Raw genomic sequence first — 22,118 nt, forward strand, 5'->3', positions numbered from 1 at the left:
TTGATTTTACGCCTATCTTATCCATCTAATCCATCTAATCTCCTCTCCCACGACTCCCAGTTATTCCTTTCGTCTGATTATCTGCACTCCGCCATCTGATCATCTCGCCCACAGTACCATCCCCCGCCGTTCAGTTCCCGCTCAATACTCCGCCAGTACTCCTGCTTTGTACCACTGCCGTCTTTAATGTCAAGGTCCGCCAACCGACAGCTCACTGCAAACCACCGCCCTTCATCCTTAACAAAGCTCGCCCGTCCACTGCTTTCGCCAACGAAATTCCTCTTTTCGCCCTCAAGCTTATCGTCCTCTATCGCATCAATGCGTACAAACGCAGTGCAGTCGCGCACAGTCATTGCAATCAGAAACTCTGTAGATTCTTGCTTTGTATCGGTATTCAGTAATCCATGCCTGTCCATCTTTTCCTGAATGTCCCGCAACGTCGTAAAAATATCTGCCTTTATTATATATTCCACCAGTATCCGCCGCAGTCTCTCTAGCCCCAACACGCGATCTCCGCCTCCGATCTGCTCACCGACCTCTGTCGGCAGCAGCGCCTCGACCGATTTCGAAACCCGATTTCGATCGCCAGACACCAAATCAAGCGGACAAAATGCATATTGTCCTGCCTTGTCCTTTGCACGCATCCGGCGAAGCGCACAGGTGCGACAGTACGTCCATCCGACAGGCGCATCTCTAGACTGCATTAACCACTTCGGCTTAAATTCGAGTACTGCCGTCTCTTGACTTTTTTTTTTTAAATCCCCTCGAAGCACATATCCTAGCATCGAGCTGCTTCCCTTGACTTTATAACGCACCTCCTGCGCGATTGGCAGCTCATCAGATCCAAATGCGGCAGTCGCAGTCATATTTTCTACATACATGCCATATTCTTCCTCCGTATCCAGCCAAGTGCCATGCCGCTTCTTTTCACGAACTCCATTCTCGTCAAGACTAGATAATTGGCTGTTGAGTTCACGCAGCACATGCGGAGAGAGACGCACTAGCTTGGTAGCGACCACCATCCCCGGCTTGAACAGTGGCTCAATAGTGTTTTGCAAAAACTTGTAGACATCCAAAGTAGACGGCTGGGAAGGCATCTTCTTTCTCAGTCGGAGAAGATAGCCAGTCTGCGCCGATGCGTCAGTCGTGTAGCTCAGACCGGTTTACTATAGATGAAGCAAGGGTTAACACGTACGTAAAGTGGATCGGAGCATTCGTAGAGGATATTAGCAGCGCCTTCGGCAATATATGAAAGCAAAGTAGCATCACTGAGCCTGACCACGTCTTGCTCATTCATTAGGGATTTGCGGGATGATTATTAGTAAAAGCGGCGGGAGTATCTAAGCAGTTGTGTGCGCGGTCTGAGCCGCTTGGGCTTTTGACAAGCCCCTGAACTCGCTTACTAACTGTCATTCTCAGACCCTGCCAGCTCGCTATATCAAGTCGTACAGTTCATAAACAATTACAGTTCAGATATCTAGATTAAGAAGTTTATATACATATCATATTTACATCACTCTCGCTTACCGGTCAACCTCCAGCATCGGCCCACCGAAGTCTGAAATGGTTCGCACCATCCACCGCCCTTGCACTCCATTAGCACCCACGCAAACTTGACTCCTCTAAACTCCCTCCACCGGCTTTTCAATGCAGCCTCCCATCGCTCTCTCATAGTCTTTTCAAGCATCTCTTTAAATTTTGTTTTGCCAAGAACACTGACCACCCATTTCCGCGACCGGAAAACTAATTTCAACAACGAGCCAACGTTAGGAATCGAAATCTGATATACTCCTGGGGCACCAGCCAGTACCAAGAATCCGATATCTAACAACGCCCTTATACCAGAGTCTTCAGATATGTCAAACTCCGCCAAATCGTCACTAGTAATTGCAGTAGCCGCTGACTTCTGCCGTAGTAATTTCTCGAACTTTTCAAAAATGACAACCGAGTCACTATCTTCGGCTACTGCGGCTGCTTTTCGATCTCGATATATTCGGAAATAGTACTTGCTCTCTATGACCATATCTCCTGCGTTGATATTCACATTTATTCGTCTGATTTGCCCTGCCTCTACCACTCTTTGCAACTCGCGGTCAATGAATGTGGGATCATGAGGGAATAACGCATGTAAATGCGATACCATTACAATCGGAGGGATGGACTACAGCTGAATCAGTATTAAAATTTTCAAACCAAGAGAAATTGCTGGGACAGCATACTTTGCGAAACCGAAGTAAATCAGCTATTCCGTCAGCGTTGAGACGAGTTCCTCGCTCAGGAATAGGATCCCACATTTGTAATAGGGAAGCGTTGATCCCAAAATGAATATCAGATAACTGCGACAATTCTCCTTCTAATTAACAAGATAATTAGTAATGCGTTTGTAGAAATCAGATCTTGAAGCACAAAGCTGCCCACCTATCCTAACCGTGCTACTAGTCATTTGCAGTTTCGTCTCCCTAGCCTGTCTAGGCGACTCTACTGATTCCTCTGTCGGCTGCTGCTGTGTCTCATATTCTGCAATTTGAATCATATCAGAGCCATACCCGGGCTCTCGTTTACGCTTATTTCTTCGCACTGCTGAGGAATTTGACGCGGTTAATCTGATTGACATTGTCAGGATTGAACCGACTGTTTTTCCGTGTCCTGCGTATACTATGAAGAATAAAACCCATATATTAAATCCGTGTCATTCCAATATACAATCTGAATCTCTTCAGCTTTACTAAGTTCACTTGAAGTTGAAAACAATCAAAGCAGGAAATGCCGAGAGATGACGACTTGTACGCACTTTAAACTGAACTATATTATGTATTCATCACTCTATAATCTCACACTGGTACTACGGTTACGGCATAAAAATAGAAATACATTATACTTATGAAAACTCTACCTCCTAAATAATCACACGAGGATACCAGCCACCTTTATCGAAATCTCCCTTGTTTATCTGAACATTTCTCAAACGCAACAAACAAGAAAACCAAAAAATGGCCAACGCTTCAGTCAAGAAAAGAGCAGCTGCAAACTCAGAGGCTTTGAAGAGTCTGCATACTTACGCCGGTGCGATAAATTTATTGTATTTTTTATCGTATTTCTTGCTTCGTCGACCTGCTTCGCTGAAGCCCTTTGTGATCATGTCGATCCCGGCTTGGATAATCGAGTATCAGCTTGAGCGGATAGGTATGCTATTTGTGTGTGAATCAAAGGGTTAATAATATAAAGAAATTTAACTTGTAATTTTGCGAGGGACAGGACGACCAAAGTACAGCCCAACCAACGGCTCGTTAGTTTCGGCCGGAGATGATCTTCACCAAGCCGGACTAACCGAGTGGCTTTTTGATATCGTTTACGTTACGCTTGGATGTGATCTTTTTGCTGTGATTATCGGAAGATCTTGGGTCTGGTTTTTGTATCTTGTTGTGAGTTTTTCCAAGCATCTTAGTGATTTAAGTCATTTGTCTGATCTGGCAGCTGACTGACTGATGAATACAACTACAGATCCCTGTTTACGGTGTATACAAGGCATACACCTCATTTATCGGACCGATGCTCAAGCAAAAAACTGCAGCTAATGCTGCTAACGACGACGAACCTCCAGCTGCTCGCACCCGATCGCGAAAAGCCAAAGTCGTTCGTTCTTGAGTAGAGTATCCTGCTCTGCCCGAGTTGAGAAAGAGCATTGTATAATATCCAGCTGTCTTGTCTTTGAATTATATTATTAGTAGTAGAAGGAGTGGACTTTTTTCTGTATAAATTAAAATTTCCTTGAACCATAGGCAAACACCAGAAATGAGATTTATCAATCTAGTAAGGTAACTAGGCGAGAGAAGCAACAATACAACCGAGCTTGAGCATGCAAGTAAACAAATAGCTCCCATATATTGAATCTTGTAAGGACTTTGAAATAGGGCTATTTCTACAATATGCAAGCAATAACTCGCTAGAACTAATAAAACCTCATCTTTAACTGAATTTTGTATATTGCTTTTTAGTTCTCTCTAAGCCCAGTATATACAGCACTATGAATTTTATCTTAACCAAGTCAGCTAAGCAAGGGCATGTAACATAAAGAAAGATTTAACAACAAAAAATAACGGTTGAAATAAAACAAATCACGATGAAAACTGAGATGAATAGGAGCATGTCATAATATTAAAAAGTTATAAAATGTAGATTTACAAAGCGCTTGTTCCCAAATTCCATGCACCCATAGTGCCTCCCATTATCAGGGCGGAAATAGCCATGGGCTTTAATCCCATTGTTGATCTGTACAACGCACCTGTAATTGCGCCTGCTGCGATCGAGTTGTAGATGTCATGGTAACTTCGAGTCATATCTAATTCATTTAACCAAACAGTCAGATTTACTCCCTCCAAAACAAAAAGTAAAAAAAAGACGTACCAAAAATTCCATTGAAGATGTTGTACGAGATGGCGAGAATACCGGCAGTATTTCCAAGATATGGACCCCGTCGGGTAATTGCGTTTAAAATAGCATTGATTCTGATTCTCGCAGGCGCGTTTGCAGGAGTTGTTCTCATTCCCTCTGCGAAACCATAAGTGCCACCGACAGCTAGACCTATACAACGAACAAACAAGTTAGCATCAGGCTGAGACGGTATAATCATCAATAAGAATTAAGAAAAAATTGCAACACACCTCCCATGTACATTGTTCCAGAGCCATAACATAAATCATCCGACCAGCCCCGCGACGGCAGAAACCCTTTAGAACCAGGCAAATCACTAAGCGCATCATCTTCAAGATCCAGAACCTCCAAATCTTGCCCTAGTCTTGCGAGCGGATGCAACTGCGAAATGTCGACATCCTCCGACAGAAATGGGATGCTCAACTGCTTATCTGTATTGTTTGTTGTGTCTGGTACAAAACTGCTGCTGCTAGCGGATGTCTCTGATGAGGGAGAGCTGGTCGCTGCTGTTTGTGATCCTCCAAATGGCCAAACCATCTTTTTGCTTCTCTGTGTTTCGGGCTGTATAGGCTATCGTTGTAGTTCTGTAATTCCTCTATATTATCGCTAATACAAATCACAGCGCCAAAATTTATACAGCGAAGAATGCAGATACTAAGCTGTCTGTTGTGATAATAAAAATTAGCTAATGCTGTCGTCAAAATATCGTAGGATTCTTGTCGCGCGTAATTTTTTTTTTCCCGTCAATTACGGAAGTCAAGCAGTTGGAGAGTTAAGAATTATTTAAGTCGCAGTACAATTAGAGTTTTTGCAAAACCCCCTATTTTACAGTTTTGGACTTGATTTTTCAAATGTCATATTCAACACAATCATAACGAGGCTGTTTATACGCGCTCATTTATTTCTGGCAACGAGGAAAAAAAATGAATTTAAGGTGACAAATGGCGGAATCTGCACAAAACAATGGACTTGAGGACGACCATAGTCTATCATATCATTCTGTACAGCAGATCCATAATGCATTTGAGATATTCTGGAACGGCTTCTCTGCCAGTTTACAAGTATCCGATAAACGAGAATATGAACCGACAGCAACATTAAATGCAGCAGAATACGATATAACTAGTGAATTGCATATTAAATATATCATGAAATATCTTTCAGATATAGATTATTCTAGTAATGAAGCTGCTACGCAAAAAATACGCGTCCAATCTCCAAACGCGTTACCGGCACTCGACTCAGAAGCGGAAGACGATCTCGACATTGACGCAAAAATCACAGAAAACTTAAGAGGAATTAAATCTCTCGCAAACATCACAGAGCAATCGTCTGCGGCTGGGGAAAAAAATCGTCCTCGCAAACGGAGACCTCCAGAATTAATAGACTCCGACCGCCATCATAAAACTCGGCCTTCAAAAAAGCAAGCGCCCTCCGCATCTCGCTCTCGCCCGGCACGCCCAGCGCGACCTCGCTCGCAGAAACAGCCAGCAACATCCGGCGTTCTGTCATGTGCGATCCTTGTTAACCGCTACGACGTACCATCTACGCTCCGCGCACTAGCTGTCGCGCGGCGGAAGAAGCAAGCGGTTTTGAAGCGCAAACGAAGGGATGCGAGTGATCTTGACGTGGACGCTCTATGGGCTGCACATTGGAGAATGAAGGATGCGTCTAGAAAATCTATGAGTGGAAATAATAAGCTGAAGCAGGTGCATATCGCGAGGAAGCCGTTCCTTGACCGCACGTTGAGAAGGGGTAGACGGTGTTTTGATTTATAAGGCGTTTTGGAAGAAATCACGTGTAGAATATCTTTCTAAAATATAATTCAGAGTCCTATATGCTAAACACCAACTACAGCATAGATAAGGGGTCGAGTGCAGTTCTCATTTCATACTCAAGTGGGCACCTCTAACTCGATGAATTGTTGCTATACGGATAAACAGAAAACCAAGGATGCGATCAGCAATGAGTAAAATAAAACCCTACATCAATGCATACCTGTGCATTGTTGGGAACATCATTCTAATATTTACTGAATAGACCGGAAAAAGTCCATGCAGGCAGTGAAGACGACGAGCAAGATACCACCACCAGGTCCTAATCTAAGAACCTTGGGAATGAAACCTTTGTACAAAGCGCCAAAGCCTTCCTCCTTGGCGACAGTGAAGATACTGCCAAATGCCCAATTGTACTTAGGAGTGACACCTTCAGCCTTGATGGTATTTTGAATTCTACTCTTGACGACATCAAAGGGAGTGTTCAAGATTGTTCCGGCGGTTCCACCAATAGAACCAGCAATAAGATCATTGAGAGTCTGTTGAGTTGGAGTCTCCGCCTTGGGCATCAAGGCGCGTGCCTTAAAGATAACACCAAAGTATCCTGCATTCCAGGTGATGTGTCGCCAAAGAGTCGCCTCGAGGCCGTTGTACATGGCCAAGATACCCTCACTCTTGACAATTTGAATAGCACAGTCAAGTGGGCCCTTGTACTTCGAACCAGAAGCTCTGTCCTGCAATCGAATCTTGACAAGCTCGAACGGCACAACAACAAAGGACTCGGTAGCACCAGCAGTAGCACCGGTCAAAACCGAAAGCTGCTGATTCATCTTATCAATACCAAATGCGTTACGATAGAACTTTCCCCATTCGTCATTAGCTGCAAATTTGGTGGCTCGTTTCGGCGCCTCCATGAGGATCGGCGCAGTAATACCACGATAGAGGCGGCTAGGACCCTCGTTCTTGATAATTTTCGAGAAACAGTCAATCATGCCGGTATATGCTTCGCCATCAGCGCCGCCCTTGCCGACCTGCAGCTGGACTCGGGTCTTGACGACGTCAAGCGGGTACATGACCAAAATCTATTCGGCGCATGGGTTAGCAATTGAAGTGGAGAGTAGATCTCGTGAAATAAAGTGGAGTCGTTCAAGCGTACCTCCGACACGCCGGCAATAGCGCCCGAGAAAAATTGGTAAATGAACGGAAGACCTGGATTATAGTGTCAGTAGAAGAAAGCTCGCCGCGCCAGAACAAACAGACGGCCATGAGTACGCACTCTTCTTGTCGTTCGACATTGTATGTTAGGTTTAGATATAAGACCGGAAAAGAGGAAGCGGGTTTTCAAAGCGAAGCGGGCCGAGATGTTCAAGCCAAAAAAAACACAGCAAAGCTATAGTAATAGTCTATACCACAAATAAGATCTCGAACAATAGTCTAGATAAGAGAGATAAAAAAGATAGCGAGGACAGAGGCAAAGATGAGTTTTTGCGCTTATTCGAATTGGGTTCAGGCGGGGTCTTTCGGGGTTAGGGGAAAATATTGAGTGTGTGAATAAGAACAATTGCACCCGGGCGCTTTTCGGTAACGCCGCGTTTTTCGCGTGGGGCTCCGACTACGCTATCCGACGACAGTTTGTATCCGAGGCTTGAATGAATTACAATGCTCTCTACTACTATGCTGCTCATGGCAATCATGAAATTTATTGGAGTCGTGAGGTACAGGTAATGGGTGCTCTGCAGTACTATCGCACCCCGGTCTCCAGCTCGCCGGTGCGCTTCTTGGATTTGCTGTAGACAGCCGGTTTATACGGCACTGCAGCTGACCTGCTTTGTTGCTGCGAGGCAACGTGTGGGTAGGGAGCAGGCGCCGGTCGAGGGGGCTGTGCTGGAGGACGCGACGACGAGGAAGAGGACGGTGCGGTGGTAGACGGATACGTGGGCGCCGTGACTGGTCTGTAGTCACCGAGTCTCTGAACATTGGTTTAGTAATCCGAAGAGGGAACTATATGAAGAATAAGCATGAATGATCAAAGGGTACTCACGGCCTGGTTCTCTTTGGCTTTCTTCATCAAATATGTATGCACCAATGCAGCATTTCGCGTGGAGCATTGGTTTAAGTAACTGAACACTGCACCCAACACAGGCACCAGCGTCAGCAAGAAATCGAACGTGACATTAGCAGCCATTTTCATGTGTAGCTTATTAGGAATATCTAGATCCTCAGCCATTCGATTTAATCGCAGATGCATAGTGTACATGATCCACGGTCCGAAAACTGGAATGATTGAGATCAAAGGCGCTTGGCCTATTCCCCAGTCTGCCCAGTAGCAGCCGTACATGCACCGGTCGTGCTTCCATGCCGTGCTGGCTATATGCTTGAATACGGCTGCATCGCTCGGGGTCGTGCCTTCAGGTGCTTTGCGACGACGCGTGGAGCCATCTGGAAGAGTCTCAAAGTATGGATCTATGATAATGTTAGTATAGACTTGAGTTATCAAGTAATACAGGGTATGAACCTTTTGTCTGGAATTTCTCGCCGGCGTATTCATTCCAATAATCCATCACAATGTCATAGCCGGGCAAGTTCTCCAGTGTTTCACTGATCGCAGCCATGTTGCAGAAATAATCGAAATTCCGTTCCAAATATGGGTTTTTGTAACAGTAGGTTGAAGATAATGACTTGGTCCAGTGCTCTCACGTTTCTACGCGTCCAACTTCTCCACTAATTCCGTCTTAGAAATCAGAAAACGCTAGTTTAAAAATTGAAACGCACCTAACCCGCCAAGTCAAATGTAGATGGTCCTCGACTCTTGAAAAAAACGCGAAAAGCCTTTAGTTAAACTGTATGCAGGGACAAAAAAAGAGCTCACACTGCACTTAGTTTGATCGAGCCCTGCCACCGCCGACGAGTGTTGTTCCGATTGTCGTCAATATACAAGTGATCCGCCACAATACAGCTCAGAAAATAAAAAATTACAATCGTCGCGCAGACAAATATCTCAACCAATTGATATTATAATCAATGATACTGATGAAGAAAGAAAAGAGTGAACTGAGATTATTCGAGGTTAATAAAGATGACGTCATGTGATTTATAGCCGGGTAACATTTAAAATGTAAACTCCCAACGAATCAGAAATTCAATTTCAAATTAATATAAAATCTTGTTCTAAGATTCGAAGACCGCTTGATATTGCTATATTTCTATACGCTTTGCATTCAACCGAGAGAACTTTGAAAATTAAGAAAGTCATGTCAGAGCCTATTAATGCTAACCCGAAAATTCTGTCGCTTGAAGATTTACCGACACGAGATGCCGAACGCGAAATAACCAGCAGCGCAGGTAGCAAGTCCTCAATACTTCCCTCATCTGCGCTGGATTCTGTTTTCCCGGCGTCGAGATCATCTCTTGATGAGGTGTATAATACTTTGTTTATGATTGCAAGCAAGAAAGATGAGACTGAGGATGCAGAGATGAAGGAGGCGCCAGAGTTGTCGAGTGGCGAGTCTGATAGTGGAAGTAGCGACGACGACGAGGGTGAAGATGAGGAACCCATTGATGAGCAGGAAATATATGGTGCGTGATAAATTGTTATATTGGTATTGCTTGTTGGGCGCCTATCTAACTGGTTCTATTATTTTAGATCTCATTGCAACTATCTCCGACCCCGAGCATCCACTGACCCTCGGTCAACTTGCCGTCGTGAACAAACCCGATATTAGCATCACTCACTCGTCATCCCCCGCCTCACGCGGCCGCCGTCAAATAATTACTCGCGTGAATGTTGACATCACCCCCACGATCACTCACTGCTCGCTGGCGACACTGATTGGTCTCGGTATCCGCGTACGTCTTGAGCGATGTCTGCCGCCGCGGTACAGGGTTGAGATCAATGTGAAGAAAGGAACGCATCAGAGCGAGTCGCAGGTAAATCGGCAGCTGAATGATAAAGAGAGAGTTGCCGCTGCGTGCGAGAATCAGCAGCTATTGGGAGTTTTGTCGGGTATGTTGGCTACGTGTAAGTGAGTGCAGAGAAAGATAAATGTGTCTCTTATTACCTACGCAAAGGAGTTTATGTTCATGTTTTTCTCTTGCTCGGAGACTGATGGCGCAAAGTATTAATATATTATTAGTTGAAGATAGAAAATTTTCAGTTTTATTAGTAATAATAGTAATATTAATAATCGTTATGACTTGAAAGTATTTACTCTAAAAACATAGTAACAGAAAGTGCAATGGTATTTAGCTAAAAACTTACAACTACTAGATTTAATGTAAGACTTATTGATCCATCAAAATATTATTAACGCGAGAAGTATAATCAAAAGTATTTTTTGGCACCTTAGATGCTAACAGAATTCTCATTACTCTTTATAAAAGATCATCTGCGAGTTTAAAAATAACACGAGATGTTTGAGATGAGCTTACTTACAAATAATAACGATTCTATAGTTTAATGATTCGGTTTGCTTAGCTTGATAGCACGTATCAATACATTATATGTACAAATATGTCTTTATTTAAGAGTATATAGTATATACATCTCGAATGCCACTCCAAAAAAATTTTTGAAATATGTGAGAGAAGTGAAAAAGAAAGGATCAATACACAGTCTTATTCAAGACCCTGAGCAGATCGCCGCTGGTGCGTTCGCCGAGCTGTGAGCTTTAACATTTGTTCGCTTTCAGTGTACGATGGTGGCGGCACAGACTGTCGTTGTTGTACGCTCTTAATGCCGTCGGGTATTCCAGAACCGGATGCTGGGTACGAATGATAAGCGCGCAGCCGACAACGAAGAAGCTTTGCGATGAATACTTCGACCCTGGCTAATCTTTCACGAAGGTAGTCGGCCGTGAAGATACTTGTGTCCGAGATGCGACAGAGCCAGGTAAGGTAAGTGCGCGAAACGTGCGAAGCTAGAACAAGGAGCGCAAATGAAGTTGTGAGGATAGCGGAGAAGATGAGCCACGGGAGGAGGAGGAAGGCGAGAAATGCGAATGCGGTTGTTTTTCGAGTCGAAGGTTGGGTCATGCTGCGAGATGAGTAGGAGAGGAAGTATATGAACCTCTTATGTCTTTGATAGGTGCTCTTTTCATAAGAGAAGTGACTATTCCATGAAGGAGAGAAGAAATCTCACATGAGTCAGGTAAATCAAAACAGAGGCTAATTTTTGGGTGACTGAGCCGCCGAAAATCTTTTTGCGGGGCAAACAATATCAATGATTTTACAGTCTTATTTTCTGGTTTGCGGGAAAACCTTAAATCATGCTAGCTCCGAAACTCTTCACGGCTGCTTACTCTGTATCCTCTTTCTTTAGCAGTACATTTCCTATATTCTGTTCTTATACTTGCAATGACGGGCGGATTTGAGCCCTTGACTTCGACTCTCAAACCAAGTATGTCTATGCTCCATTTTTCTATCCGTACGCAATCGCAAAGCTAACAAAGAGACTCTCGTTAGCGACCGATGCGACAATTACAGTACGACTTATCAAGTCGTTTGAATACCGCACAGAACGAAATATGGTCCTTAAGGACGTTGATCTGACTAAGACAACTGCTGGCGACTTACTTGAGCTTGCAAAAAAGAGTGTGTATACGAGATATTCTGGCCTCGTATGTGGATCAATGCAAGCTGCTAATTTGCATCACGCGTCGTTTAGATATCCAGACTCAGTCTGCCTACAGACCTTTTCGGAATGTTGATTTCGGTATGCTGCAGTTTGAATGATTATGATGCTTAGAGAGTTAGACTTTCTAACTGGCCTTTTTTATTAGACACATTAAAAATATACACTCAAGCACATGGCTCAAAGGCACAGATTTTATTTTCATTGACTTAACAACTAGAGAGCAACTAAAACTGACCAAAATATAGACTTCAAATCTTATAATAAATCTGGAGCACGAGGATTGGATATTGTCAGATTACTCCAGGACCTTGGCAGATTATGGATTTGGTATCATTTCTCTGTAATGCTGTTATCTTGCTCAATGATATTAACAATTTCTAGTGAACGAAACTGAGGTGTCGATGTTCAACAAAGAGATGTATGACCAGTATAAGGCCAACCCTGTTGAGAAGTGGTGATGACCTGCAGAAGATTGGATATTTAATTAACGCTTTGCATAATTTGTTGCATGAATCCACGCCGGTTTGATTTCAATATGTACTGGAACAATTAGTCAACTCCGCTTGACGATAGCACCCTTTTTATTTATCAATTTTGTATAAAGATAAGTTAAAGATACATTGCATAACAGCATGTTACAATAAAGCGCCAAAACAAAAAACATAACCCCAAACAAAACGGACACTCTAATTTTCCATACATAAGTTACAATTATTACGCCTCAATATAGGTCTTGATAGCATGCTCCCGAGCGGCATTTCCAAAGATTTCGTATGCCTTCTCAATATCATCCAACTTGAAGCGATGAGTGATAAGACTCTCAGGTTTGAGTTTACCTCCGCGAAGCACTTGCAAAAGCATAGCAGTCGTGTTTGCCGAGACGAGACCAGTTGTGATAGTCACATTCTTGATCCAGAGTTCTTGAAGCTGCAAGTCGACCTTGGTGCCGTGCACGCCGACATTAGCGATACGACCACCGGGCGCAATTATGGCCTGGCAAGTAGCAAAAGTCTGCGGTACACCGACGCACTCGATCGCAACATCGACTCCAGGCTTTGCAGTCATGTTCTTGTTGGGAACTTCACCAGATGCAATATCGGCCTCGCTAATGATGGAGGTGACAGTGTCCATCATTGTCGTAGAGGCGGCTAGCTTGGAAGGATTGATGATGTGCGTCGCACCGAGCTTCTTTGCGACGGCAAGACGCGAGTCGTCAGTGTCGATCATAATGATTGTCGCAGGCGAGAAGAACTGAGCGGTTATGAGCACGGCCATACCTACGGGGCCGGCGCCGACGATAGCCACACTCTCGCCAGGCCGGATTTTGGCGGATTGAACGCCAACTTCGTAGCCAGTAGGAAGGGCATCAGAGAGCATGAGCAAGGACTCATCGGCTAGCGATTTAGGAGCTTGGTAGAGAGATGTGTCTGCAAATGGGATGCGGACGTACTCCGCTTGAGTGCCGTCGATGTCGTTTCCGAGGATCCAGCCTCCATTGAGACAATGCGCCTGCAGATTGCGCGCACAGTAGAGACACTTACCGCAGGCAGTGATGCAGGAAATAAGAACGCGATCGCCAGGCTTAAATGCAGACACACCAGAGCCAACGGACTCAACGATGCCGACGCCCTCGTGTCCGAGAATGCGGCCGGGAGTGACGGAGGGCACGTCGCCCTTGAGGATGTGGAGATCGGTGCCGCAGATAGTGGTCGAGGTCAACTTGACGACGGCGTCGGTGGGCTCCAAGACTTCGGCCTTGGGAACCGGCTTCCATGAGCGTTTACCGGGGCCTTCGTATACGAGAGCTTTCATGGTCGCCATTGTGCGCAGAAAAAGGGACGAAGAAGAGAAGGAAGGAGTAGTAGTAGGAGTAGTAGTAGTAATGCGGCGCGAACACGTGGAAGCAAGGCCAGTAGCAGACCGTATGAAGGAGAAACGCAGCATAAACGACGAAGAGAAGATAGCTTGCAAATTACAGGCTAAGGCGAATTAATTGCAGGAAGGATGATAGAAAATAGAAACTGGTCGATTGGCCGCCCTTTTGTAGCCGTCAATAAGCGACGATGTTTAGGCCCAGCGTTGTACACTAACACCGATTATGACGTAGCCAGTCACACCACACTTTCCTTCTCACCACCATCAGTCCACCGGCTCATCCTCACACCACTCCAACCACCTACTCATGACCCTCTTCTCCGCAGTCGACTCGATTCCCGACGACTCTCTCGAGTACTCCCTTTTTCTCGCAGACGACCCGGTATCTCCCATCTCCGACCTCGACCACAAGCGCACCCGCCTCGCACAGATTCGAGCAGACGCCCTCAGTCTCGTCCGGCCCTGGACCGCAGACTACATATGGCAGCGACAGCCCTTCAATCTAAAGCTCGTGGATATCCTCGGTCAGTTTTGCTGTTCTTTCGCTGATTGACCTCCCGCTTACCTCATTCATCCAGACGAGCCATGTTTGCGCGGAGTGACTGAGTTTGGCGACTGCATTGACGACGAATGGTTCATCGTCTTTATTCTGCGCGAACTCAGTCGCAAGCATCCTGATCTCTACGTGAAGTATGGCCTTTTTATATCCTTACCGGCTTCAGTTTGATTGCGTAGTTTCTGATTATTTTTATAGAGTAAATGACAATGATGGCGAGTTTTTACTCATCGAAGCCGCGAATGCTCTTCCTCACTGGCTGAATCCTGACAATGCAGACAACAGGGTATGTCAATATTCCGACCCTATCAACTCTTATACTGATAATCTTTAATGATACAGATATGGATAATAAATGGCGACCTATGCATCATCCCATCTGACAAAGCTGACGAAACCAGCGACATCTCATCCTACTCCCTCTCAGACGCCCTCCACTTTCTCAACAATAAACGCTCTGCCCTGATTCACCCCAGCTCTCTTCAGACTGCCGCATTTTCCCGACTATCTGCCTATCCTACTGCGGCAAAACTTCACATTCATCGTGCTCGTGTAACAGTACCACGTCGGGTCGCCCAGATTTTGCATACAAACAGATCATACATCGCCCCTGCTTGCGAAGCATTCATGCTCCGCGATCCCATAAGCATGCGTGTTTGCTCATCAATGAATACGTTCCCTCCTTCCGACGCTGTCACTTGTACGATCGAATTTACTCGCCTAATGTACGCTCAGATGAAAGCACAGCGTATAGTCCCGCCTTCCTTGTTCAAGCTTCCACCAGCTGGCTCTCCGGAGTACGATTGGGCTGAGCTGGGAATGAAGGTTGCCTGTGGATTTGAAATGCTTTGCGCTGGTGCTGGAAAATCAGCGCAAAAGAAGCGAAGAAATGATCTTCCTTCTGATCCGCGGTTTAACTCTTATATCGGCCAACTGAAAAAGGAAGGATTTTTTAACGCCGCCAGGCCAAATAGTCCCAAATATAATGCATTGATGAAGGAGGCGCAAAAGACTTATTTGAAGATATGCGGGGACGAGTACATTCCATCAGAGATCGGCAAGCAGATTGTGGCTCTTCTTGACGCAATGCCGACTGCGACTGACGACGATATTCGAGAGTGGGATTTTGGTCAAGTAGAAAACTCGGACTCGTGGCTTGATGTCGATTTTGATGATTTCGTCAAGACAATGGACTCAGTTGGTCAGCCCAACAACATAAATGCGGATATCGAAGAAACTGAGAGGGGAGAATATGACCAATTGCAAGGCAAAGCCAAAAATCTTTTTGAAAGATTAAATAATTTTGTCAGCAGCGAGAAATCGGGTATAGATGGTCTCACTTTCGGCGAGTAAGTTGTGTTTGTCTTTTATTTCAAACCTGTAGTTTGTGCTGACTTTCCAGTGACAATGTTTCGGATGAGGGTTCAGATAGCGAGGGCGATAGTGATGATGCAGACGATTACGACGAGGAAGTTGACGATGATGACGTTGACGAAGACGAGTTTTTAGAATTTTTCCTCAAAGAGGCTTTACGTGAGTACTTGTTGCTGCTGTTTATGATGTTAACAGTTGCTGATTTAAATGCCTTAGATTTATCTGCTGATGAGATTGATCAATTCAGAGCTGAACCGATTCCTGAAGCGCAGACAGCTACAGCCAAGACAAAGTCCAAACAGGCGCAGAACCGTAACAAGGTTAACGCGCCGGCAGCTAAATCGAAACGAGCTCCTGCAGAGCCAGCCGAGGACTTGTCAGATGAAGAGGACCCGTTATCCTACATGCCATCAATGTCTTCAGATCCTCAAGAACAGCTGGAAATCATGAAAAATCTACTCGCGAGCATGCAAAGCCAAGATAGTGGAGCTGGACCAGGCAGTAACTTACTTGCTAGGCTATTTTCGGAGTTGGGGGGGATGGATCCGGGAAGTAGTAGCAATTCTCGTTGATATATTAATATTGTAAATAGGGTTCTGTGCTATAGTGTAAATATTATTCGTATTAAAGATCATAACGAAAGAAATCGTATACAACATATCTACAGTGGTACTAAGTCTGCGGCTTGAATTTTAAGCTTTGACGCACCGAAGCTGTTTAAAAGTCTCAACATCGCGAGAAGTTGATCTCCCATAACAGTTTAATCGGGAAAATAAACTGAATATGTCTGAGTCAATTGATTTATTGGAAGTTCGAGACTTTCTTGTTAAGCTTGCCTACGAAGCTGGTGAATTGATCCTCTCAAAGACAGGAAAGACAGGATTCGTGGATAAAGCAAACTGTAAGCACACTTCGCTTCATTTCAATACCTCTAGCGTCCAGACTAATCACAAAATTTGATGTATCAGCTGTGGATTTAGTTACTGAGACAGATGCCGCTGTTGAGAAACTTGTTGGTGAAAAATTAGCAGAGAAGTATCCTAATTTCGAATTTATGGGCGAGGAGAGCTATGTTCCTGGCGAAACAAAGTTGTCCGAGAAGCCTACGTTTGTGGTTGGTGAGATTCAATTGGACTGGTATTTACAAGTTTGATTAGTCGCTAACTTTGTTATAGATCCAATTGACGGTAATTTACTCATAAACTCTCAAGCTAGACGCAAACGTATATTCTAACGCAAATTAAAAAATCAGGCACGACAAACTTCATCCACTCCTTCCCTTTCAGCTGCACCTCCCTCGGCTTCACCGTAAACCGAATTCCCGTCGTCGGTGTCGTTTACAATCCTTTCCTCAAACTCATGTATACAGGCGTCAAAGGCCACGGCTCATTTCTCAACGACGAACCCCTTCCTCTCCGCAAAAGCTTCAGCAATCTCACATTGCAAAACGCTCTGATTGGAATCGAATGGGGAACGCAGCGCTCGGGACCGAATTATAAATGTAAAGTCGATACATTTAATAAGCTCGCGGCGGAAGATGGCGGTATGATTCATGGATTCCGGTCGCTTGGCAGCGCGGCTATGAATATCTGCGCTGTGGCAGCCGGCCAATTGGACGCATACTGGGTATGTATCACTCTCTGATCCTCACTCGGCTGATATCAATTACTAACATAATTCAATGAAAAGGAAGGCGGATGTTATGCCTGGGATGTTGCCGCAGGCTGGATCATTCTTTCCGAGGCAGGAGGCCGTATTGTTGGCGGTAACCCTGGGATTTGGGACCCGTCCGTTGACCAGCGCGTGTATTTAGCAGTCAAAGGCGATGAAGGCACTGAGCAGTTCATCAAAGACTTTTGGGATAGTATAGTTGGTACTTTGGAGTATTAACTTTGTATGGTGCTTCTAGTGTTTGGTTCGGTTTAGTAAAGGTCACAAAGTCTTTTCATAATGACAGATGTGAAAAATGAGCTCAAAGAATATTAATTGATAAAACGATAATAAACCGGGCACAAAATTCTCTTGTAGGTATAAATTACAGATAGAAAATTCATTAGAAAAAACAGAAATATCGAACCAAACATCAGGATATAATGAATGATATGTGGGTAGGGTATGTCATAACAGAATCATTAAGCCATCTCAGGATCAAAAAAAAAAAAGAAAAAAACCTGAGAATCACTCACGTATCAACGTTTTCTAAAAAAAATGCAATCAATAATTTATTCGCACCATCACGCCTAATACCAAAGCGACCTCATACCTGCGAAAAGATCTTCAGATTTTGCAGTGTTTCCAACGATCCACGTTTCCAACGATGTTCTTTTCATTAGAAAACCAAAGCCTGTTTTGCCCCAGATCCGCGTAATCTGGCAATACATTTGCACAGATCGATTCAATAGACAACAGCGACCAATGAGCTATCCCGTCATCGTAATCGTCGTCATCATTAAATACATGGCCAAGCTCCTTTAGTACAATACTGCGTCCCTCTGCCCGTGCGTCATGCTGCTTCTGCCTGGTTGCTGCATGTTTGGCGTATTTCAACGAGATATTGCGCTTTGTTCGCGTTTTTGCAACAGCAAATAAGTCACGAATCGGGAGAAAGTAATATTCATGCCCGACTCTACTGTTACTGTCGTCATTATCTTTCTCGTCATTATCTCCATCTATTCTCTCGCATTTTTCGACAGGAGAAGACCCCTTGCGATCATCATCTGCGAAGTATATATGAGCCCAATCGTGAATTCTTCCTGGAGGATATGCCTTGCCTTCAAGAATGGTAGGCATTAACTCCAGACAAGTCTCATGTGCATCACATTGTGACTGCCCGGTGACGCTTTCCTCATCTTCCTCCGTGTGCCTTTGAGTCATCTTTCGATTCCGACGGCGCCTAAATCTGACTTTGCTCTTCAACCAAATAAAGAATCTGTCCTTAGCAAAGTACTTGACCATAGCTGTGCTGTGCCTGTGCGGTCTTGACACTTTCGACTTCTTGTTTCTGTTGAAAAACGCACAGAGTCCGGCCAGTCCCTGAAGCGGCTTTTGAACTGCAACTACCTCTTTTTCTTTCTCTTTTTCTTTAACTTCATCCAAAGCTGTAAACTCTTTGGTTTTTACAAGAGTACAAGCCCAGTTGACATTCTTGTGAGGTTTTTCAACGACCGAGAATAAGGATTCTTCAGATTTTTTTTTCTTGAGGATTCCACGCAAGTGATCACAGTCTTGCTTGGTCGTGCTGTCAGTGCATGCAGAGTCATTTTGCAATCGCTGATCCAGAGCCATAGATAAATTTTCGAGCGAGGCGGGGGAATCGGGAGATCCATCGGGTATCCAATCGGTTGTGCTCGAAGAGACTTGAGTACTACTTTCGTCTCCTGTAGGTGCTGCAGAAAGCGTAAAAGGTGTACCAGTAGAGTCAATAGAAGAAGCTAGAACAGGACATAATTCCTGATCCAGATCCGCAGAAGAATCTGTGTTTGGTTCGGAAGACTCGCACCTTTCATTAGCACCAACATACTCGTGAACCCAAGGTTTCGTAGCAGCCGCTTTAGCTTTCAGATGCGCATGTTGCAGATTAAGAGCTCGATAACGAGCGATTGCCGCGTCGACTAGCTTTCCTTCAGGTGAATTTAGAACAGAATATCCAGGAATGCCTTTAGCCCGTTCTGCCGTGCGCTCCACTGCACGTCTAGCGAGTCCCGCGCGCGCCCATTCAGGTTCAGAGTCTGAAGACGCATCGCTTAATTCCGGCTCGGGACACATTGCGGCAATGTCGCGAATTGGTAGCAGCTCAGAATCAGAAATCTCGCTACAGCACTCGAAATCATTTTCAGATGCCTGAACAAGGCAAACCAATTTTTGCTCAGGAATGCTGGTCTCAAAATATTTGCTTGTATCGGTGTCTTGCAGCGTAGCGACGCTTTCCTCGACCTCAGTATGAGACAAGTCTGAGCTGGAGCTGCATCCGCCGTCGCTCAGGGTATCTGAAACAGATTCTGTCGCTGAAAATTTATCCTTGAAAAGAACGCAGGGGGGAAACCTCCAGAGCCGGCATCTAGAGTTTTCTTTAGGTGATACTTGCTCATATGAGGCCACCCCGGAAGAAGTAAAAGCCGCCAACGAATCATTCTCTGATGACTCGTGCATCTTCATCTTTTGCGGAGAGAAAAAAGAGAGACGCAAAGGCATGTTTGTGCTCGACATATCGTCGTGACTGATAGCAGTATTCATTGGTCGATTTTTGAGGACTTCAGGTGCCGTTTCTTGGTCTTTCGTTTCACCCTTAGGCTTGGTAAAAGAGCATGCCTGTTCAATCGATGCGTTTTTCTCGTGATATGCTTCGAGACGAGCAAAGGCTGCCTTGATCTCTGCTTTGGTCAAGGGTTCCGACGCCTGCCAGGCAGTTCGCAATCGCGTCCGAGGCGCCGGAGCAGGGCAGCCATTTTCTCCGTCTTGATCTGCACGAGTCTCTGTCGTTTCACCGTCGTCATCTTCAAACACAGAAACTGGGGGGAGTGAGCCGACATTGTATGGTTTCTGTGCATCCTGCTCAAGAACAGAAATCGGAGGCAGAGTGCCTGCATGGCAAAGTTTTTCCGGCTCCACTTGTTCGATAACAGTGAAGAACGACGAGTCCTCGCTTTTGCCATAATCTCTTAAATTCCTGATAGGAGACACATAGATCGAAGACTCCTCTTCAAGTTCTTCATCATTATCATTAGAATGAAGTGATTCCGCATCATTCTGATCAATCTCAGGTGAAAAATCATTTCTGATATGCCCTTTCTCAGGAGTTTCGACGACATTCTTTAATGCACAGTAACGCTCAATAGCTGCGTCAATATCAATCGCAAAAGAGCGAGAAGAAGCAGGGCAGCTCTGTACAGGAGCATCGGTAGCTTGCTGCTGCTCAGGCACGAACTCTTTGCATTCAGTAGCACTGACAGGTCTATTAGTGTGCGGCTCAACTGGGATTTTGGGAACAGGAGACGGAGGGCGAGTCGACTCCGCTTGAGGCACTTCGCCGTCACATACATCTGAAACAGTGCATCCAGCAATTAGCATATCAAAGCGAAGACTGTTTACATCGGCAGCCAAAGGCAAAAGCTCATTGTTGGTGTTCTTTTCTGGCAAATTACTGAAACCTACCTCTGGCACTGTGAACCCAGAAGCCAGCATCATATCAGAGAAGCTATCGATCTCGACAGCTAAGGACGCAAATTCTTCTTCCAAGAAATCTCCTTCAAAAGTAGCTTTTGTTTCAGCAATGCAAACTGAGTTATCTGTTGGGTAAGAAATTGAGGAATTTGAATTACCGATTGGAGCAGAATATTTTGTGACGGGATGTGCATTCTCCTGAGGAAGGGCGAAGGGCAGAAGGGGATAAACCTCTGCTGAATGAACTGCATTGGCTGTAATTTGAATTCCGCTAGAAGCCTTTATGGGAGTGTTATCCATCGGGGCAATTTGGTGACGAGACACCTCGCTAGCCGACTTGGGGACAAACTCTTCGCCAGCGATTGTCTTCCATTGTTTTCAGTTAGCAATCAAAGCACACACAAATAAAATCACAGTCAAGACGAAACATACAACTTGGGACATTGACTTTTCAACCATCAAGTTGGCCTTGGTTGCAGATGCAGCGGTGTGTCTGCTGGTGCGATTGATGATTTCTGTATCGGCCGCAGGCAACTTTCTGTTTTTATTCTCAGCAGGCGCCTGAGCTGCCATCTTGACCTCGCTGCGAGCCTTCTCTTCCACAGTATAGAATCTGTACCTTGGCGCATGAAATTTAGTGTAGCTAGTGTAAACCTGATATGTAATTAGCTATAAGACTGGTAACGTGAACGAAAGCGAGCGACTTACAGGCACAGGCTTACGAGCCTTGAGAGATGTGAGGACTTTAGCGTCTACGACCTTCGCCAATGATGCCGCGGTAGGCTTCATGTAGTGAGGCATTTTTGTTGCAGGCTTCTTTGTCTGAAGTTGAGCAGAACTGTGGATCTGCATGGTTGTGGTGTACTGGAAGGGACTGCGGGGGGAGGTTGTTGTAGACAGGATGTGGTGGTGGTAGTGGTTGGAGGCCGCAGGTTGCCGAAAGGCCAAAAAAGATTCTTAGCAAGTGTATGCTGAAGTTCAGTATGAACGGAAAGCTGGGAGGTGGCGTTGAAGAGTGAAAGAAAAGTGGGAAATTGGCGGGCGATTGTTTATAGGCAGTATGGTCAATATCGAAATCGTGTCACGATGAGCTCGCTCAATTCAGCGCATGACGCCAGAAATCCGTTGTTTTTAATCTACTCTGAATATAGAAGCAAAATAAGAGAACAGCTCTTAGAAACTTCTTTTATTTTGCTATTGAATAATATAATATGAAAGAATCAGTACAATCAGAATTTACGCGTAGCATATGTTTACATGTTGCGTTATAGGCAATCTCCATTGGGTTAGGTCTTCTACGTCAGGGTTAAGTTTC

The 22,118-nt window shown here is 44.9% G+C and overlaps 14 protein-coding genes across 14 annotated transcripts; 6 read left to right on the forward strand and 8 right to left on the reverse strand.

The window, feature by feature from the left end:
• Positions 1–77: 77 nt before the first annotated feature.
• V2V93DRAFT_390727 (inositol-pentakisphosphate 2-kinase) lies at positions 78–1,297 on the reverse strand (the record flags this gene model as incomplete). The annotated part of the gene is made up of 2 exons (XM_066912411.1): positions 78–1,127; positions 1,196–1,297. The coding sequence occupies 2 exons, from the start codon at positions 1,295–1,297 to the stop codon at positions 78–80; spliced, it is 1,152 nt and encodes a 383-aa protein (XP_066766456.1).
• A 170-nt stretch (positions 1,298–1,467) lies between these two features.
• V2V93DRAFT_367409 (bifunctional purine biosynthesis protein purH) lies at positions 1,468–2,842 on the reverse strand. The gene is made up of 3 exons (XM_066909566.1): positions 2,419–2,842; positions 2,220–2,353; positions 1,468–2,161 (listed from the first exon to the last, which is right to left on the reverse strand). Exons 1-3 carry the CDS (start codon positions 2,612–2,614, stop codon positions 1,514–1,516), a joined length of 978 nt encoding a protein of 325 aa, XP_066766457.1. The 5' UTR covers positions 2,615–2,842; the 3' UTR covers positions 1,468–1,513.
• Positions 2,843–2,952: 110 nt separating this feature from the next.
• V2V93DRAFT_367411 (DUF788-domain-containing protein) lies at positions 2,953–4,078 on the forward strand. Its single transcript, XM_066909567.1, has 3 exons — positions 2,953–3,183; positions 3,256–3,422; positions 3,502–4,078. The coding sequence occupies exons 1-3, from the start codon at positions 2,991–2,993 to the stop codon at positions 3,643–3,645; spliced, it is 504 nt and encodes a 167-aa protein (XP_066766458.1). The 5' UTR covers positions 2,953–2,990; the 3' UTR covers positions 3,646–4,078.
• V2V93DRAFT_367412 (Tim17/Tim22/Tim23/Pmp24 family-domain-containing protein) lies at positions 3,961–5,171 on the reverse strand. The gene is made up of 3 exons (XM_066909568.1): positions 4,662–5,171; positions 4,405–4,581; positions 3,961–4,339 (listed from the first exon to the last, which is right to left on the reverse strand). The coding sequence occupies exons 1-3, from the start codon at positions 4,966–4,968 to the stop codon at positions 4,179–4,181; spliced, it is 645 nt and encodes a 214-aa protein (XP_066766459.1). The 5' UTR covers positions 4,969–5,171; the 3' UTR covers positions 3,961–4,178.
• Positions 5,172–5,224: 53 nt separating this feature from the next.
• On the forward strand, positions 5,225–6,322 carry V2V93DRAFT_367414 (uncharacterized protein). The gene has a single exon (XM_066909569.1). It carries the CDS (start codon positions 5,373–5,375, stop codon positions 6,207–6,209), a length of 837 nt encoding a protein of 278 aa, XP_066766460.1. The 5' UTR covers positions 5,225–5,372; the 3' UTR covers positions 6,210–6,322.
• Positions 6,226–7,676, reverse strand: V2V93DRAFT_367417 (mitochondrial carrier domain-containing protein). Its single transcript, XM_066909570.1, has 3 exons — positions 7,483–7,676; positions 7,363–7,415; positions 6,226–7,288 (listed from the first exon to the last, which is right to left on the reverse strand). The coding sequence occupies exons 1-3, from the start codon at positions 7,499–7,501 to the stop codon at positions 6,461–6,463; spliced, it is 900 nt and encodes a 299-aa protein (XP_066766461.1). The 5' UTR covers positions 7,502–7,676; the 3' UTR covers positions 6,226–6,460.
• A 214-nt stretch (positions 7,677–7,890) lies between these two features.
• On the reverse strand, positions 7,891–9,227 carry V2V93DRAFT_367419 (uncharacterized protein). Its single transcript, XM_066909571.1, has 3 exons — positions 8,979–9,227; positions 8,722–8,927; positions 7,891–8,669 (listed from the first exon to the last, which is right to left on the reverse strand). Exons 2-3 carry the CDS (start codon positions 8,816–8,818, stop codon positions 8,233–8,235), a joined length of 534 nt encoding a protein of 177 aa, XP_066766462.1. The 5' UTR covers positions 8,819–8,927; positions 8,979–9,227; the 3' UTR covers positions 7,891–8,232.
• A 136-nt stretch (positions 9,228–9,363) lies between these two features.
• Positions 9,364–10,405, forward strand: V2V93DRAFT_334019 (uncharacterized protein). The gene is made up of 2 exons (XM_066907696.1): positions 9,364–9,782; positions 9,850–10,405. Exons 1-2 carry the CDS (start codon positions 9,458–9,460, stop codon positions 10,230–10,232), a joined length of 708 nt encoding a protein of 235 aa, XP_066766463.1. The 5' UTR covers positions 9,364–9,457; the 3' UTR covers positions 10,233–10,405.
• A 34-nt stretch (positions 10,406–10,439) lies between these two features.
• V2V93DRAFT_367424 (uncharacterized protein) lies at positions 10,440–11,395 on the reverse strand (the record flags this gene model as incomplete). Its single annotated transcript, XM_066909572.1, has 1 exon — positions 10,440–11,395. A coding segment is annotated over exon 1 (413 nt), but the record flags the coding sequence as incomplete, so codon positions are not given.
• A 163-nt stretch (positions 11,396–11,558) lies between these two features.
• On the forward strand, positions 11,559–12,296 carry V2V93DRAFT_323325 (uncharacterized protein; the record flags this gene model as incomplete). The annotated part of the gene is made up of 4 exons (XM_066907436.1): positions 11,559–11,601; positions 11,667–11,881; positions 12,084–12,165; positions 12,220–12,296. 4 exons carry the CDS (start codon positions 11,559–11,561, stop codon positions 12,294–12,296), a joined length of 417 nt encoding a protein of 138 aa, XP_066766465.1.
• A 64-nt stretch (positions 12,297–12,360) lies between these two features.
• On the reverse strand, positions 12,361–13,837 carry V2V93DRAFT_367430 (bifunctional alcohol dehydrogenase). The gene has a single exon (XM_066909573.1). The coding sequence runs from the start codon at positions 13,780–13,782 to the stop codon at positions 12,553–12,555; it is 1,230 nt and encodes a 409-aa protein (XP_066766466.1). The 5' UTR covers positions 13,783–13,837; the 3' UTR covers positions 12,361–12,552.
• Positions 13,838–13,960: 123 nt separating this feature from the next.
• On the forward strand, positions 13,961–16,277 carry V2V93DRAFT_345066 (SGT1 protein-domain-containing protein). The gene is made up of 5 exons (XM_066907873.1): positions 13,961–14,237; positions 14,292–14,403; positions 14,468–14,555; positions 14,612–15,618; positions 15,672–16,277. The coding sequence occupies exons 1-5, from the start codon at positions 14,021–14,023 to the stop codon at positions 16,213–16,215; spliced, it is 1,968 nt and encodes a 655-aa protein (XP_066766467.1). The 5' UTR covers positions 13,961–14,020; the 3' UTR covers positions 16,216–16,277.
• Positions 16,278–16,382: 105 nt separating this feature from the next.
• V2V93DRAFT_367437 (uncharacterized protein) lies at positions 16,383–17,732 on the forward strand. The gene is made up of 5 exons (XM_066909574.1): positions 16,383–16,544; positions 16,612–16,761; positions 16,819–16,830; positions 16,896–17,269; positions 17,333–17,732. Exons 1-5 carry the CDS (start codon positions 16,427–16,429, stop codon positions 17,531–17,533), a joined length of 855 nt encoding a protein of 284 aa, XP_066766468.1. The 5' UTR covers positions 16,383–16,426; the 3' UTR covers positions 17,534–17,732.
• Positions 17,733–17,920: 188 nt separating this feature from the next.
• On the reverse strand, positions 17,921–21,655 carry V2V93DRAFT_379442 (uncharacterized protein; the record flags this gene model as incomplete). Its single annotated transcript, XM_066912011.1, has 3 exons — positions 17,921–21,169; positions 21,236–21,457; positions 21,512–21,655. 3 exons carry the CDS (start codon positions 21,653–21,655, stop codon positions 17,921–17,923), a joined length of 3,615 nt encoding a protein of 1,204 aa, XP_066766469.1.
• Positions 21,656–22,118: the final 463 nt, after the last annotated feature.

This window comes from Kockiozyma suomiensis, assembly GCF_038497685.1.
Source record: "Kockiozyma suomiensis strain NRRL Y-17356 unplaced genomic scaffold V2V93scaffold_5, whole genome shotgun sequence".
Taxonomy (NCBI): domain Eukaryota; kingdom Fungi; phylum Ascomycota; class Lipomycetes; order Lipomycetales; family Lipomycetaceae; genus Kockiozyma; species Kockiozyma suomiensis.

What these genes read in the sequence shown, in the direction of transcription:
- V2V93DRAFT_367409 (XM_066909566.1), bottom strand. Translation starts at nt 2,614, where the DNA reads ATGTCAATCAGATTAACCGCGTCAAATTCCTCAGCAGTGCGAAGAAAT. An exon ending in TAGTAGCACGGTTAGGATAG is followed by an intron (nt 2,354 to 2,418) that starts GTGGGCAGCTTT and finishes CTTGTTAATTAG; the next exon opens with AAGGAGAATTGTCGCAGTTA. An exon ending in ATTTACTTCGGTTTCGCAAA is followed by an intron (nt 2,162 to 2,219) that starts GTATGCTGTCCC and finishes ATTCAGCTGTAG; the next exon opens with TCCATCCCTCCGATTGTAAT.
- V2V93DRAFT_367411 (XM_066909567.1), top strand. Translation starts at nt 2,991, where the DNA reads ATGGCCAACGCTTCAGTCAAGAAAAGAGCAGCTGCAAACTCAGAGGCT. An exon ending in GTATCAGCTTGAGCGGATAG is followed by an intron (nt 3,184 to 3,255) that starts GTATGCTATTTG and finishes TGCGAGGGACAG; the next exon opens with GACGACCAAAGTACAGCCCA. An exon ending in TCTGGTTTTTGTATCTTGTT is followed by an intron (nt 3,423 to 3,501) that starts GTGAGTTTTTCC and finishes ATACAACTACAG; the next exon opens with ATCCCTGTTTACGGTGTATA.
- V2V93DRAFT_367412 (XM_066909568.1), bottom strand. Translation starts at nt 4,968, where the DNA reads ATGGTTTGGCCATTTGGAGGATCACAAACAGCAGCGACCAGCTCTCCC. An exon ending in TGGAACAATGTACATGGGAG is followed by an intron (nt 4,582 to 4,661) that starts GTGTGTTGCAAT and finishes TTCGTTGTATAG; the next exon opens with GTCTAGCTGTCGGTGGCACT. An exon ending in CATCTTCAATGGAATTTTTG is followed by an intron (nt 4,340 to 4,404) that starts GTACGTCTTTTT and finishes TAAATGAATTAG; the next exon opens with ATATGACTCGAAGTTACCAT.
- V2V93DRAFT_367414 (XM_066909569.1), top strand. Translation starts at nt 5,373, where the DNA reads ATGGCGGAATCTGCACAAAACAATGGACTTGAGGACGACCATAGTCTA.
- V2V93DRAFT_367417 (XM_066909570.1), bottom strand. An exon ending in CTATTGCCGGCGTGTCGGAG is followed by an intron (nt 7,289 to 7,362) that starts GTACGCTTGAAC and finishes TGCGCCGAATAG; the next exon opens with ATTTTGGTCATGTACCCGCT.
- V2V93DRAFT_367419 (XM_066909571.1), bottom strand. Translation starts at nt 8,818, where the DNA reads ATGGCTGCGATCAGTGAAACACTGGAGAACTTGCCCGGCTATGACATT. An exon ending in CGAGAAATTCCAGACAAAAG is followed by an intron (nt 8,670 to 8,721) that starts GTTCATACCCTG and finishes ACATTATCATAG; the next exon opens with ATCCATACTTTGAGACTCTT.
- V2V93DRAFT_334019 (XM_066907696.1), top strand. Translation starts at nt 9,458, where the DNA reads ATGTCAGAGCCTATTAATGCTAACCCGAAAATTCTGTCGCTTGAAGAT. An exon ending in TGATGAGCAGGAAATATATG is followed by an intron (nt 9,783 to 9,849) that starts GTGCGTGATAAA and finishes CTATTATTTTAG; the next exon opens with ATCTCATTGCAACTATCTCC.
- V2V93DRAFT_367430 (XM_066909573.1), bottom strand. Translation starts at nt 13,782, where the DNA reads ATGCTGCGTTTCTCCTTCATACGGTCTGCTACTGGCCTTGCTTCCACG.
- V2V93DRAFT_345066 (XM_066907873.1), top strand. Translation starts at nt 14,021, where the DNA reads ATGACCCTCTTCTCCGCAGTCGACTCGATTCCCGACGACTCTCTCGAG. An exon ending in AAAGCTCGTGGATATCCTCG is followed by an intron (nt 14,238 to 14,291) that starts GTCAGTTTTGCT and finishes TCATTCATCCAG; the next exon opens with ACGAGCCATGTTTGCGCGGA. An exon ending in GATGGTCTCACTTTCGGCGA is followed by an intron (nt 15,619 to 15,671) that starts GTAAGTTGTGTT and finishes CTGACTTTCCAG; the next exon opens with TGACAATGTTTCGGATGAGG.
- V2V93DRAFT_367437 (XM_066909574.1), top strand. Translation starts at nt 16,427, where the DNA reads ATGTCTGAGTCAATTGATTTATTGGAAGTTCGAGACTTTCTTGTTAAG. An exon ending in ATTCGTGGATAAAGCAAACT is followed by an intron (nt 16,545 to 16,611) that starts GTAAGCACACTT and finishes TTGATGTATCAG; the next exon opens with CTGTGGATTTAGTTACTGAG. An exon ending in GCCAATTGGACGCATACTGG is followed by an intron (nt 17,270 to 17,332) that starts GTATGTATCACT and finishes TTCAATGAAAAG; the next exon opens with GAAGGCGGATGTTATGCCTG.